Source organism: Lagopus leucura, unplaced genomic scaffold (assembly GCF_019238085.1).
Source record: "Lagopus leucura isolate 7727_CA_CO unplaced genomic scaffold, USGS_WTPT01 Super-Scaffold_100157, whole genome shotgun sequence".
Classification (NCBI taxonomy): domain Eukaryota; kingdom Metazoa; phylum Chordata; class Aves; order Galliformes; family Phasianidae; genus Lagopus; species Lagopus leucura.
This window is the reverse complement of record NW_024962334.1, coordinates 5626224-5641475: the sequence shown is the minus strand read 5'-3', so window position 1 is coordinate 5641475 and position 15252 is coordinate 5626224. Positions and strand designations below refer to the sequence as shown.

Below are 15252 nucleotides of genomic sequence, written 5' to 3'. Positions count from 1 at the left end.
TGAGGTCCTCAGGTCTCCTGATATCACAGCGATTGCCTCCTCACACAAAGCCCAGCATCTTGTGTTTGCAAAGGGCTAAGAGTGTTTACACAGATGATTGTTGTGGCTTAATTTGTTACACCACAAGCTCGTTGGTGTAGCTCATTTGATAGTTCATGTTAATTAGAGCAGGAAACAGGAGAAACTGTGCTTAAAATTCTGCTGCTTAAAAAAAAAAAAAGTTTGTGTCAATGCTCTTTATTTATATTTAAGAACGGTCTAGTTACTTAGCTTCAATGCTGTCGAAATAGTACTAGTGGACTAATAGAATCAAGGTCATCAAGTCCTACCATTAACACTATGAAATCTTATCAATTCACCACTGAACCATGTCCCAAAGTGCAGTGTCCACACATCTCTTAAACATCTCCAGGGGACTCACCGCCTCCCTGGGCAGCCTGTTCAAATGCCTGCTCACCCTTTCCATGAAGAAAAATGTCTTCCTGACATCCAATCTAAACCTCCAATGCTGCAACTAGATGTCACTGCCTGGTGTCCTATCACTTGTCACGTGGGAAAAGAGATGGACGCGTCTTCACTGCAGCCTCTTGTCAGGTACCTGTGGAGAGTGATGAGGCCTCCCCTGAGACTCTTTTCCAGACTGCCTCAGTTCCCTCAGCTGCTCCTCATAGATCTGATTCCAGTACGGAGCCTTGGAGAACACCACCAGTGCTGATCTGCCAACTGGATTAACCTCCATTGATAGCAACCTTTTTCAGCTTGGCCATGCAGCTGGTTTTTTACAGTCCATCTACCCAAGCCATGAACAGTTTCTTCAGGAGAATGCTTTGGGAAACAGTATCAAACGCCTTGCTGAAGTCCACAGCCTTTTCCTTGTCCACTAAGCTTGCCTTCATCCAAGTGAAACTGATGTGACTCCATACATGCATATGCACATGATCCAGCCCAGCTGAGCTCTGGAGGTTTAGCCTAAGCTGCTGATGGAGGCAGAGGTAGTTGACACTGGCTGTCAGTCCTGAAGCGATTATTTTTATTCAGTTGCACAGATCAGGAAGTGGTAACACTTCAGGCTGCCGCAAATGTTTGAAAAGTGAGCTTGTTTCAGCACTCATTGAGATTCAGCCACACAAATGCAGCCTTGCCACTTCATAGAGATTCCTAAGGTGTGAGGAGAAGTATAGCTGGATCTGATACTGTTTTTACTACTGGAGGAGCAAATTTGGCACTTTGTTAGTGTTATCTCTGTTGTGTCTTTAGCCTTTTTTAACTCTCTGAGGAGTAGAATCTGGCTGGCATGCCTGGGGCTGCTCTGGCAGGAAGGTGATGACACTATCAGGAGGAGACTGCTGAGATGAGTTAGCTGCATATGTAAGCAAAGATGCCATAAAAAACGTCTCCCTTGTACCCGCTGTGTTGTCTGACACTTTAAGCACTTCATTTAGAGTGAAGAAGTGGTGTGGGTGGACGGTGATCCTGCGGGTAACTAGAACCAATCCCACAGAGGACTTACATTCCAAGAAAGAGACAATGTGCTGGAGTTTTATTTTGGGACTACTTTTCCTGGTTTCAAGCAAGATTTGTCCTGTTTTTAGCTTTTTGGATTTGAAATGCATCTGACTGAGAGATGAGAGAATGAAATGAAACTGGGGGAAACTGCCTGAGAAGAAATACGTCTTAATTTGTTTGGCTAAACATCAGACTGCAGAAAACCTGCAACAAAGTGTCTAGAGCAAAATTAGCCTTTCTCTCTTAATCTGTAAGGGATTCCTCAGATTCCTTTGACGACTCAGGGTATCAGAGGAACCATAAATGCAGCCGTGAGTATGCACTGCTCTTGCAGATGTGGTCAGTGCCATTAGAGCACTCGCAGTTCTCACTACTGTGCACTGGTGTCTTGTGAGTACAAGAGGCAGCTTGCTCCAAGAGGAGCAGGCTCCCCTGTGCTAACCACACCATGCACACAAGCATTGCCCACAAAGCTGTGAGGACACTGTAAGTGTACCCTGTAGCTTATGCCATGGTAACTTTTTGATCTACCCTCAGCTTTAGTTTAATTGGACATCTCATATGAGCTTAACCAAAATAAAATGTGTAATACCCCTTCTTTCTGCCAGCAGGGTTAGGAGAATGACTTACAGCACGGTTGAACTTTAGTTACTGCTAACAGCAGGGCTTTCTTTATTTGGAGGGAGAATGCAAAGTCGTGGTGGCAGAGCTCAGCGGTTGGTTCCAGTGGTTTAGGTCAGCATGTTCTTGTTATAGAAAATAGAGAGCCAGTGGGATAAAACTTACGTCCTGCAGATGTTTAATGACAGGTTTCAGCAAACTTACGAACTCTTCAGCTATGTAGCACGATATCAGAGCCAGGCACTGTGCACAGTATACTTCAAATAAATATTTAGGAGTTGCCAGTGGAAGCTAAACTTCGAAAAATATGAAATAATTCTCAAAAGAGTTCGGATTTGTTAAAGCTACCAATTTCTTGAAGCTATAATAGGGAAAGTACTGCATACACGTTAGCTCACGTGTCAAAGAGGAAAGCTTTTGCATGCAAACAAGGGAAAATACTGTTGCTGTTTTAATAAGACATTTTGTTCAATGAGCATTTAATCTTTTTGTATGTCTTAAAGGGAACTCTTTTCTTTCTCTTTCAGAATCGCAATGAGATAAAAAACGGAGCAATCCTTCGATTAACAACATCTCCAGTGAGTTACCATTCTGTTCCTCTCTCCCCTCAAAGTAAAGATTTGATTAGTACAATCACTGTGAACTACCTTGTGTATTTTCAAGCTTTAGGCACACTATATCCCCCTGCATGGAATGGTGATTGTGTGGTCGCTACATGACTCGTGCTGATCTTTTTTTAATTGAGGGGGCAGGGGCAGTGTTTGTAAGTGAAATTTTGTGATAGGGTTGACACAATTGAGTGGGTTTTTTTGTCTCTCACTTCTCTCCCATTGAGAACAGCTTTCATGTCTGCTTCCCTGCTGGTACTGCATCCTTACTCAAGTTCTCTTGTCCTGCCCAAGAGCTCAGAGCCAAGAGAAAGGCTTATGGGTTGAATCTGGAGAGCTCTTTTGGCAGCACAGGTCAGAGCTTTCCTGCTGTCTGGGTTTTTATTGAGTGATCAGCAACTGTAATGTTGAGATATTACTGGTTTTGCTTTATTTTTTTCAATGCCACCTCCTATACAGCTCCTCAAAAATCATAGCAGAGTTACTGGTTGCCCTGTGGTGGCCTGTTTTCGTGCTGTGTTGAGCAATACTGTTGCCGCATGCTGAAAGCATCTTTTAGTTCCAGAAGATGTATTTCTCTGGCAGCAGCAGTCACATTTCCTTACTGACAAACACAGTGTGCCATTAAAATGGTTTACCTCTTTGTGGTGGTACTGTAGTTTCTCCAGATTCAAAGCAGTCTTTTGGCCAAAGTCTGTGCCCATGCACTGCAGCTCATTTACGCGTGCAAGATGGAGCTGTGTTGGTTTAACCTTTGGCTTCTGTTGAATCTGTTAAGACTGTGGTCAGTTACTGCCATCAGATGTGAAATCATGTCTATCTAGAAGACACAGAGAGATAATAGACACTTTTCAGCCAGTAGGGCCTAGCCTCAAAGTAAAGAAACAGAGAAACGTATTGCTACAAACTTCTCAGGTCTTCCAGATACCACATTTCACCAGATTTTCACTCTTCCCCAGTCAGCTTAATTTGTTGGTAATTTATTTCAGACTTAGGTGATTAAATTTGTAACTCAGGTTTGTGTGTAAATGGAAAGTAAATAAGCTAATATGAAAATAGATGCATACTGCTGAAGTTTTTAGTTAAAAGTGTGCAGTATCAACCAACAAAAGTGTGGCTTTGTAACAGAAACCAAGAGATCTGTATTATCCTTTCATGGGTCAAGTACTGGCCTTTATAGCTGCAGGAGCAAGCAGGAGCTTAAGATCGTGTCTCTGTCAGTGTGTGACTCAAAAGCCTCTTGCTCTTTATGTCACCACAGTACTTCATACATGAGAAGCCTCTTACTTGTAGAGTAAGCCCCTTCTGGTGGAAGTTCCTCAATAACAGAAAGCCCCAGCACCAGTTCCTGACTTCTGGACTTGTAAGAACAAATATCCACTCCACTGAAAAAGGGCGGTCTGTTGTCCATCCTGAGAAGTTAAAACAGCTGTGGTTGATGGGGAGTCAAAGTGGTCCAGATGTATTGCATCATTCTTCTCCATCGAGTGACAGCATGAGATGACTCATGGAATCCTTCCCTGTCTCAAAATCCACAGCGAGTTGCACCATGCAGAACTGAAAAGAGGCTGTGCTATGACTCATCTGTGCCCATGGCTGTCTGTCTTCATGGTCGTTTGTGAAACTGAAAATATGACCTTCAAAGAGAAGGCAAATTTGGGATTTATAGCACTTTCTACTAATAGCTGTGGGCAGAAGGGTTGGGCCTTGCATAAGACCCTGTTTCTTTGGTAATCTGCCTTAGGTTCATTCAGCCAAGAAGGGCTCCTTTGGATATTGGGCTTTTGCCTGTTTTCTGCCAAGTTATGGACTATGCTGGCACAGGCCTGCAGCTGTGAGTGACAAAGATCCTAATCTGCCATCCTGTTACGTGTTTCTAGAAGGCCTGTCTACTTTATAGTTGTGAGCACTGACCTTTAACCCTAAACTGGATACTTAAATATATATCAAAAGATACTCAAATATATATCAAAAGATACTCAAATATATCAAAAAATACTCAAACCTGTTCTGTTTTGTTTAAGTTTTTCTTAACTTTTTCCCATAATCACGGCAGTAACTTGGATGGAGGTTTTGAAGACTGGATTATTTTTGACTGATTAAAGAGCATTTCCATTCTTTAAATAGAGAGAAAGTGCTGCGTATTCTTGCCCTGGAGTAGGGCTTTTAAGGTACTGCTGAAGTAGTCATCATAGAGGTACCTAAAATAGATAGATTGAAGACTTCTGAGCTGTGGTTTTTAGACCGCTGACCCACACAATGCTTGTGTTTTACCCTGAGATGCTAACAGGCCATCTGTTTCCATTTTTCCTCTGAAACTCTATATGAAAACAGCAGTAGTGGGAGGAGATAATGTGATGAGCAGCCTGCAAGGTATACTTCTGCAATACAGGAAGGATGTTTTCCTAGCTGCTAGAACTGAGTGAAAAACATTTTTCTCATCGTGTGATAATACTAAGGTACTGCATCAGTGTAAAGCTGAAACTACCTCCTCCTCCTCCCCTGCTGTCGTAGTGAAAGCGCTTGTCGTGGAGGTGTGGGAATTAGAAAGGAGGGAAAGAAAGATTAAAGCAAGTGAAGAGGAGCCACTTTGCAGATGATCCAGTGCCTGGGATGTGCCCGTGTAATTTCAGAGAGGTCTGAGCTGCCTACTTCCTGGCTATTGTGGTCAAAAATGTTTGTCCTTCACAAACTTCACAAACCTTTTGAGACATTTTTTTCCTTGGAGAGTTGAGAGGAATGGTTGCAGCCAGTTCTGAAGGCTGCAGGAAGTTAAAATGCTTTTCTAGTTCTTAATTTCCGTGCAGTCTTTTCCCATTAGAACCAACAGTCCAAATATACCCATTCACAGTTACATACCATGAGTCACTGAGAATTGAGCAATAAAGCTGAGATGTGATCTTCTGAGTTCTGCTGCCATTAGTCTCAAGTTGTGAGTTGCTCATCTATCCAGAGCAGGTACTGTTGAAGATTAAAAGGAGAAAGCAAGGAAAAAGGCCGTTTCATCTAGGAGAGATGCAGTAGCATTTTTGGATTGGCTTCCTTAACGTTAGGGTTAGAAATCCAGCTCCCCAAATCTGAAGTTAGATGGTGTTTTCTAATCTGAAATTTGGATAATTTTGGGTGCATGTATCAGAGCCTTTTTTCTCTGAAAATTACAGTTCATATTGCAAGAGCAGAACCACCATTCTGGTGTGCTGCTAAATCCATCCTAAATGTTTGCCTTCAGAGATTTAGAATGCGTCTATTTTAAACTTCTGTGAGCTAGAACGTTGTGAGCATCAGTCGTCAGTCCTGGTGGGAATTTGAACTGCCTCTTTGTTTCTGCAGCTCTGTTTGCTAAGTTTGTGTGATTCTCTGAAAGGCTGTTTTTTCTAAACAATGCTATTTTTTCCTCTATAAACCACTCAACACACAGACACTCTGTTTCCTAGGTAACTTGAGTACAGATTGAATTTCTCTCATATTATCTTTCTTCCAATATCATCTGTCTTATTCATTTTCACCCTCCTGTCAACTTTCTTAACAATTCTTTGTGCTTTTGTGCATTTTTTCGCTGTTCTCTGTGACCTGTTTATCTATTTGCATTTCTGAAGGGACTTATCCAAAGTTTCTCATACAACTGTGCTTGAACGTGTGTGACAGTTGAAATGCCAGATTGCTATTGCCTGTTTTTGGTACTCATATTCCAGTGGATGATGGTTAGATGTATAAATGACCTATAATTGCTTCAGAGTATGAGACTGTTCCAAAAGGACAGCACTGTCCTGCAGCACAGCAGGAGCCCAACCTTCTACTATTGCAGCTGTAGGTTTCTTTTGATCAGATCCTGCAAATCCTCCCCATTACAACTAATCATTTTGAAAGGTTGCTAAAACTGGGAAAACTAAGCTAAGAAAACGGCTCTTTTTTTTTTTTTTTTTAATTTAAATTTTAATGGCTTTCAAACAGAACTGCTTATTCGATCACAGTTTATTTTAAAGTAGCTTCTTGGGTACTTAGGAAAACAGGGCTTGCTCATAAACCATATGCCTTTAATGTTGAATCATTGTGTTGCCTCTTCTAATGAGGCACTTAGAGTGCCTAATCATTCTTTTGTCACGTACTTTTCTTTGTTTCCCTTGTTGGGGTTCAGTTGAGCCGTTCAACCTCATCCTGATGTTCTCCCTGAATGCTTTTACAGATGTGAGTGTTGTGTGTTGGGCTTTTTTTTCTTCTATCTGTGATCTGTGCAGATATATACTAAAGAATCACAGGGGTTTTCAATCAGTTTTTACTTATGCATCTAAATACTCAAATGAGTAGAAGTTTGGGGATCTAATCTCTGTGCTCAATTGATTTAATGACCTTTAAGTCTGGTAAATACATAATTATTTAAAGATCAGTGGTGGTGCTTATATTTATCACGTGATGATGAATTCATTATTAAACTCTATACCAAGAGCACTGAATGTCGAAGTAGGTGAGCTCCTTTTATATCTATCTGCTCGTAATGTAAGAGGAAGATTTGAGATGTGGAATTGGTTTTATCCCTTTGTAGATAAATATTTGGTCTTTTGTTTTCATGTTTCCAAATTAATATTTTAAGTAGTAAGAAAAAAATGATTATTTCATATGTGGGGGAGGGAAGAAACAAACATTGCTTCTCAAACATTCATAAGTCGCTACTGATTGCATTAATGTCTTTTAGGCATATTTGCATAATATGTATGGCTTTGCATCTCTAATGCTTTTATCTTTAATTTAGTACACTGCTCTAGACATGGCCATTTCCCTCTTCCTCTGTTTCTGCCTTCATAACAGCATGTAGCAGTTGCACAGGACTACTCTATGCATTTCAGTTGTGCTTCAGACACAAATTATACTTGCTGAGTATTTGCATAAAGATGTTAAAAATTAATGCCTTTACTAATTAAAATGGGATCTCATTGCCTACTTAGCATCAAATGCTAGTCAGACTCACTGAGTCTGTTGAATCTGGCTTGCATACAGTGATGGTTACTTAAACACCTGCTCCTCCATTGCTTCCTGTGAATATTCACTTGTAGGTGAAGTGGTAGTGATGTGCCAGGAGAAGGTAGCAGCTGAAACCAGTACAGAGTTTCAACATGTATTGATTCAAAAGAAATCACAGAAGTGCACGTTTGGTTAGAAAAAAGCTCCATTTGGTAGTTAGTGATGGTCTATATGCCCTTTTCTAGCTGAAAACAATGTGAATAATATCTTCAGAGAAGATGAAAGTGCTTGTATTTGGTTTTATTATTCTTTTTGTAGAGAAGAAAGAGGAAGAATGATCACGTAATGGTAAAACAGCTACAGAGAATTTTAATCAATAGAGTCCAGATTTCTTCCCTAGCACACTGATATTTGATAGTGGTTGTGTTTGGAATCTTCATCTTCCCTTCCGCCTTGGCTTGCTGTATTTTATATTCTGTGTACATATGTATAATAACTTGCTTTCAAAGTTTGATGCACAAAATCTTCGGTGCCAAAGAAGCGATAATTTGTTCAACAGAATCCTTTGTTAGGATGATCTTGGGATTCTTAACCTCCAAGTGACTATTTGAGTCTCTAAGCAAGCCACATCTTGGATTTAGGTCATTAGTTTTCTTTTTAATCTGTCAATCTCATCAAGCTGTTCCTTTTAAGCACTGCTTCTCTCGAAGGGCAACCTTTCAGGCTGTCCTTGGAGCAAGTTGTTTTGGACTAGACATGCAGTTTATTCCTCTTGATAACCTTTTGAAATGCTTGGGCTTCTACAGCACACATTCTACAAGTTTTCTCTCTTCCTGCCTTTCTAAATAGGAGAGTGGTTAATGCTGTCTTTCATTTACTTGAACAGACGTGTTTCTGTTAATTCTCTCAAAGTGGTTCTCAGTTGGGCAGATTTTATGTATTTATTTATTGTTCTTACTTGAATGATATTTCAATAAGAGCAGAGAAATGGCAGCTAGTTGTGCAGTTGCTTTAATGAGCTGCGCTCTCCTGTCCATCCACCGATGGGCTGTAAATCATTGAAATATCTCCCTGGTAAGTAGTTAAAGCATATTTCATCTGAGTTTCATTTTGTAATGCAATCATAAATGAACTGTACATTCCATAAGCATGTATGAATGCTATGGCAACAAGGCCTAGGTGAATTGAGAGAATTGTGTGGTATTCACTGTAGTAATGTTCTCACCCATCGGGGGTTTGTAATGACAATAGCCAGCACTCCTTTTGGCCATGTTTTCACTGAGACACGTGCTGGTATTTTTGCTGACAGAAATATTTGTTTACCTCTGTGACCAAGATCTGCTATGTCAGTGCTGATTCTTTTCCAATTCTAGTGGAGTAAGGCTTGTTGGATGTAAAGCTTGTTCAATGCGTGTCAAGTACAGCTGTGTAGAAACTTTGCTGATGGAATGTTGAGCATTGGTCTGATATAGTCTATGGTATTTGTAAGTTCTCTTTTATGTGCTTAAGGCAGGACTCAACCACATCTGTGACAAAGAAACACGGCACTATAGATTTTGTGCTCTGTGAAGGACACAGAGGCTGTCTCAGATTTAAGATTATGTTCTGGTTTTAGCGTTGTGAATTGCAAACTCTCACTGGCTTCACAGAACCCAGGGCTAACACATCTCTGTTGAAAGGCTGGTCCTGCTGGTGTTTGGTAGTGTAGGTGAGCTGTTAACCTGCATTGCTATACTGATATTCTCAGTTTTGGTGAGAAAGAAAGTTAACTTTTTTCCCAGATCCATGTGCAATGGAAGTCTAGAAATGAAGCAGCAGTTCCCTTCCTCAGGTGGCTTTGGTTGAAGCAGGATTTGCCCCACAAGTGGAAGGGGGAACTTGGCAATTAATAAGCTGTTGCTAATGTGTATGAAGATGAGGGGCTGTTTACGCAGCAGTTACAGCAATGATTCCTCCTGGCACTGTTCCCATATACGTGCTTGCTTTCTGCTGTGCTGTACGTGAGGTCACCCTTACCCACTTATCTGGGTCACAGCTCTGCTGCCCAAGTTTCAGCCCCTCCAGTTTGCTGGTTGAATGCTGCTTAGTCACATTCATGCTGCTTTGTTCATCTTTTTCAATTTGTTTTATTTTCATGAGGCCTACAAGCCTTCAGAAGACCTTCCCATAGAGATCCGGGAGGACTATAGCCTTCAGTAAGCAGGTAGTAAGGGATTAGGGGTGGTACTGTCCCAAAACCGTGACAGATGGTGGGAGATGTGCACCTGCCATTAAGATAGGTTGAATAATTTAAGCAATCTTTTTCAAAGTCAGAGGAGTGAAGCTCCTAGGGCAATATTGAGGACTTTCCAAAGTACTGCATTTCTGAGGTGGAGGGGAATTCAGGCGTTGCGTATATTCTGAGAAAGAGGACATCTTCCAGTTATTCTGGGGAGTCCTGAGAATAAATAGCTTAATTAAGGCTTCTTTTTTTTTTTTTTCTGGTGAGGAATGAGCTGGCAGTTGAACATCACTTCTTGCAGTAATAGCGGTTGCCCTGAATTCTAGTAGATGCTTCTACCATAGTACTTTATCAATACTTCCTTACCCTCTCTAAGGAAGATTTGGAGGAAGTACTTTGTGAAGCTGGAAATTAGAGGATTTTTTTTTTTGTGTGTGGGTTTTGGCAAGTGATTTAGCCTATCACCTGCTTATGTGTGATTACCATTCAGACAACCACTGTCATTACAAAGAGAAGGCCATAATTTCTCTACTGCAGCTCAAACCAATTGATGAGGGTAGCTAACTTAGGTGGCCAAGAGACAGTTTGGATGACAGAATTCTGCCTTGTTATAGGTGATGTAACTGCTGTAGCTGTACCATCTAATGCTTAAGGAATAGAATAGCTCAGGACTACAGATATTCTGTTTCTCTTAGTTAACGATGCTAACCACAGTTATCTTAACTAGAAGTTATTTATTCCCTGTACATGGCTTCTTTTCAGCAGATAGGTTCTGACCAAAAACTGTAGACAATACATTAATTTTTTATGTGTAAACAATGGGAAATAATAAAATTTTCTGATCTAGGAGAGTATTGGGACATTTAGTTTATTAATATTTGTAAGGCAGCTAAGATTATGTTGGTAGGAGTTTTCATCTATAACAACACCACTGTTTTATTTATTTATTTATTTTTTCTGTGTTCTGTTTAAATGTCTAGTATCTGAGGATGTTGATCTGCAGAGATGATCATCTCTTCTTGGAGGGTATATAAATTCCTTAGAAAATGAATTGTCTGTCAGCACAAACTTTTTTTTTCCCTCCCGTTTTGATTCTTCTCTTGCTTAGAAGAAGAATAATCTCAGAGAAAATAATTCTGAGCAGAATTTACTGTTAATCTGGTTTTCTAACGATTCATAGCTTCTCATCGACCTTTCATTCAGTACAGATAAAAAGTGAATTTTGGAAAACAGAGTTTTACAAGTGTCTGCATATAAAGTGGAGAATTGGCTAGATGTATTGGCTAGACTAGCAATTAAATGACACTTGGATACTGTGTTCAGGTAACTGAAAACATCAAATTGAAAATGGGAAACATAATTATTTGTACAGCTCAACAGGAAGGCAATTTAATATTCTTCATTTAAATATCCCCTTAGCTTTTCTCACGTCGTCATTGTTCAGTTTGGATTTTTTTTTTGTCTCCTCCTACTGTGTTGGAAGAGTTAATGGACAAAGTAGCAGTAGATATTGAACTAATAGTAGTAGTAGATATTAAACAAAGATGTGTGAATGGTAACATCATAGCATGTGAGAATTAATCATTCCTATGCTCCTTGTAGAGAGAATTCAGGGATTAAAATGGGCACTGGACAAATGGGAGAGAAATGAGGAGGAAGGAGCAGAAGACTTGATGCTGACCTCTATTGATATAACCTGATTAGGACAGTATATGGTCTTTGTTACTAAAGGTGACAAGAAGTATGTAAACCAGTGTCAAGTGTTCTCAGGAAAAAAAATGCTGCCATTGGTAGACTGATATTGCCTGATCTAATTTATTTTATTTCCACTTCTATTAATATGACACAAAGCTCTTCAAGCCAAAGGCTGTCTTGTCTTCCATAATGCTTGAGTTTTCCCTGGCATGGTGGGATACCTATCCATTGCTCAACTTACCATTTTGCAACAACCCAAATAATGATACGTAATGGTGGAATAATAAATGAGCAATAAGATTTTGTAAAAATAATATCCATCTGAGCTACTTGCAAGTGCTATATATCATTAATGGTCATCATTCCTGTGTGTGCTAACATTTTATTTATTATTGCCATTGTAACAAAAGTTATTTTGTTTTTATTTTATGCGTTTTATTTCTCTTTCAGGCTCAAAACGCACAGCAGCTCCATGAGAGGATCCAGTCTTCTAGTATGGATGCAAAGTTAGAAGCACTGAAAGACTTAGCCAACTACTCACGGGATGTTACATTTGCCCAAGAATTTATAAACCTAGATGGCATTTCTCTTCTAACACAAATGGTTGAAAGTGGCACAGAGTAAGTATTCCATTTAAATTGTAGTATTTTTCCTGTATGAAATGTGGATTGGCTCTCTCTTGTTTTGATTGCCTAAAGTATTTTTACATACAACTTTTAAGATGGCTTAAAACGAAAGATCTATATAGTTCTCTGCTGCTAGGAGAGTATATTCAGTTTCAGTGAGAATGTAGTACGTACTTTTAATTTTCCTTAACAGTGGGCTGGTGGAAGAAGGGTATGAGCAAAGTCACAAGTACCTACTATGCTGTAAAATACTGAGGGAGGATGTGGTCCTACTTTCTTCCCTTTGAAATTGATATACATCATTGACAGTGTCTTTAAATGATGATATTTAAGTGATGTGTGAAAACTGTGTTTTAAATTTAATGTTTCTCGGAACGTTGTAGAGCCTGTAACAGCAAAACTTAGTGTTAGCATCTTATTTCTGTTTTTATTACTTTAATTCTGGCTAAGGTTTGTCAAACAATAATGACTTATTAAAATTGAGAGCTGACTTCTGAAAATCCCATCTGTATGCTTTACCGAAACATCTTACCAATTTTCACCACTGGTGAATCTTTGAACTGTGGTTGAACCAGGTGACTTTCTGTTGTCTTAATGTGGGTGCTGCTACCAGAAATGTATCAGATGAATTGTTGCACTATTAAATTTTGTTTTAACAGTTAATACTTCAAGTAGACTTTTGAATTCAAGTGAGAGTTTTTAGTGCATTGCAGTGTGAACTTCTGTTACAAGTGAAGAAATCAGTAATTCCCTCACACTCTGCTGAGAGAAAGTAAATACTCTGAAAATGGCCTTCTCATTCATTGAGGATATTCAGTCTTGTGGACAAGCCATCAGAAGCCAGTTGCTGCAATCAGTCTAAATCTTTTCAGATGTGCTTGTGTTTCCTCAGGCTTGAGAAAGTGAATAATATAGGGAGTAAAGCAAAAGTAGTGAATGGGCTTTGAAATACAATCATCTGTTAAGATCTCAGCAAGATGTACTGGAAATTTGTCCTTACCCCTCAAAAAAATGTCTGCAATCTAGTTTGCTGTTTTGGAAAATGTCAGAGCATACTTTTGCTGATGGCTGCCTGTTCCGTTTACAGCGATCCGTTGGACTTTGAATCCTCACTGCCTAAGTCCAGTGATATACTGGAGTTACAGTATGTCCTGGTTTCATCTTCAGTGTCTTGGGCTTATGGTCTTATTTTTTGCAATGGTGTGGTCTGTGGGACATACTATGTTAAGTTAGTATCTAGAAGCCTTTTTTTCCCCATACATTTGTCAAGTCATCTTATGTTCATATGCTTCGTGTTTAAGGACCAAATTAAATTAAAGCTAAAGGCTTAAGTTAGTAATAGTACAAACAAAGTTACATCCACCACTTCCCAGTGAACTAATATAAAATCATATAGATCGATGTGTGCAGATAAATCTGTAAAGATCACAAGCAATCTAAAAATCACTGTATCTATAGTTTGTTTTGTCGTGGATTTAGTTCAGTGGCTTATTTACTCCACTGCTGAAGGTGTTGAGATTACAGCATTATACTTCGTACTGAAACAAAAACCATTCTTTCTTTTTAAATTTTTTTAACATTTCTTTTAGCTACATCAAGGCTGAAGCCCTGCTTACCCTTTAGATGTATCTGTATTATTGCTTTGTAGCTGAGAGCTAGGCCAAGCTGCACCATACTGTTCTGGATTAAAAATAGCATTCTGGGAGGAAAAACTACTTTAACCAGCACTGATATTGAAAGAAGTATGCAGCAACTTGTCTAGTAGCAATTCCTGCTGAGGGCACATGTTTTCAAGTACATAGGAGGCTGGTAGGCTGCACTAGTCTGTTGCATTACTACTGCTGTTTTTTAGAAGTGACTTTCATTTGGAGGAATTTCAGATTCTTCCTTTTAACTGGTGTAATGTATCACCAGAGAGGCATTGATCAAACTGTTTGTCTAATCTATTTTTCAGTGTTTCTGCCTGCGTGGAGAAATGCTGTCTAGTTCAGGCAATGAACAAAGATGCAGACAGTAAATATTTCCAGCATCTTCATGTGTTGGTGAGCAGTCAGTACTGACTGCAGGCTTTTTCATGCTTACCAACCTAGACATTCTGCACATTTTGAGTGGCCCATGCTTCTGTTTTTAACCAAGTCTCCTTTTGTGAAGAGACATCATCTGTGCTACACTGTACATTCCATTACACTTCTGTGCTTTGCATCACTGTCTGATAAACATGTTTAACAGCACTTGAGATTTAATGAAAGCAGCAAATCCTGATATCAAGAGATTCAGTAACCTAAGCCTGCTGTGGTACTGCTGCTTCCCTTTCTGGTTTGACTTCAAGCTGTTGATCCTGACCTGCTACTTTAGAGTCAATCGTTCATTGGACTTTTGATGTTTTAGCACATTAAGCTGATAGAGAAAGTACTTCTACAGAAGAATCCTTAACATAGTTTCTTTTTTTTTTTTACTTGATTATTACAACAAAAAAGCTTGTCAAAATGACCTGTAAGCAAGCAAACTATGTGTGGGATATAAAGGAGAGAAATATATGGAGAAGAGGGTTGAGCAAACAGCAGTCTCGAGTGTTCTAGGCTAACAAGGAAAAGCAAATGGAATTAGTGTAATGTCCACACTGCATACGGCAGTGGTGAAGGAGGAAGGAGCAGACAGAAGTTTGAGGAAAGTACAGAAACTTCTCTGGCTGTTTCAGAAGGCACTGTATTTTGTAAAGATACCCTCAACGTATATCATTACTGTGCAGATGTCTTACCCACCACTGAGTTACTGTTCAGTCAGCCTTGACTGAATGAGACTACAACTCAACCATGTAGCTGAGGAACCCTGACAGTTTGATGCTGCTGTGTGTAGTCCAGCTGGTCCAGCTCCAGGCCCTCTCCTGTGCTACTCCTTGCTCTCCAGAGCAGCCCTTCTGCCTACCTTGAATTGATTCTGTCTGGATACTTCACAAAGCCAATACAGCTTGTTAACTTGAGAAATATTCACTTTGGTTTTGCGCAGATTTCTGCTCATT

General features: G+C 39.7%; 1 protein-coding gene across 2 annotated transcripts in view; it reads left to right on the top strand.

The window, feature by feature from the left end:
• ELMO1 (engulfment and cell motility 1) overlaps positions 1-15252 on the top strand; it is a 290415-nt gene that overhangs the window by 66774 nt on the left and 208389 nt on the right. For both annotated transcript variants that reach the window (XM_042888913.1, XM_042888914.1), the window contains exons 6-7: positions 2655-2705; positions 12058-12227. In XM_042888913.1, the coding sequence (XP_042744847.1) occupies positions 2655-2705; positions 12058-12227 (221 nt within the window). The remainder of the gene's footprint in view (positions 1-2654; positions 2706-12057; positions 12228-15252) is intronic.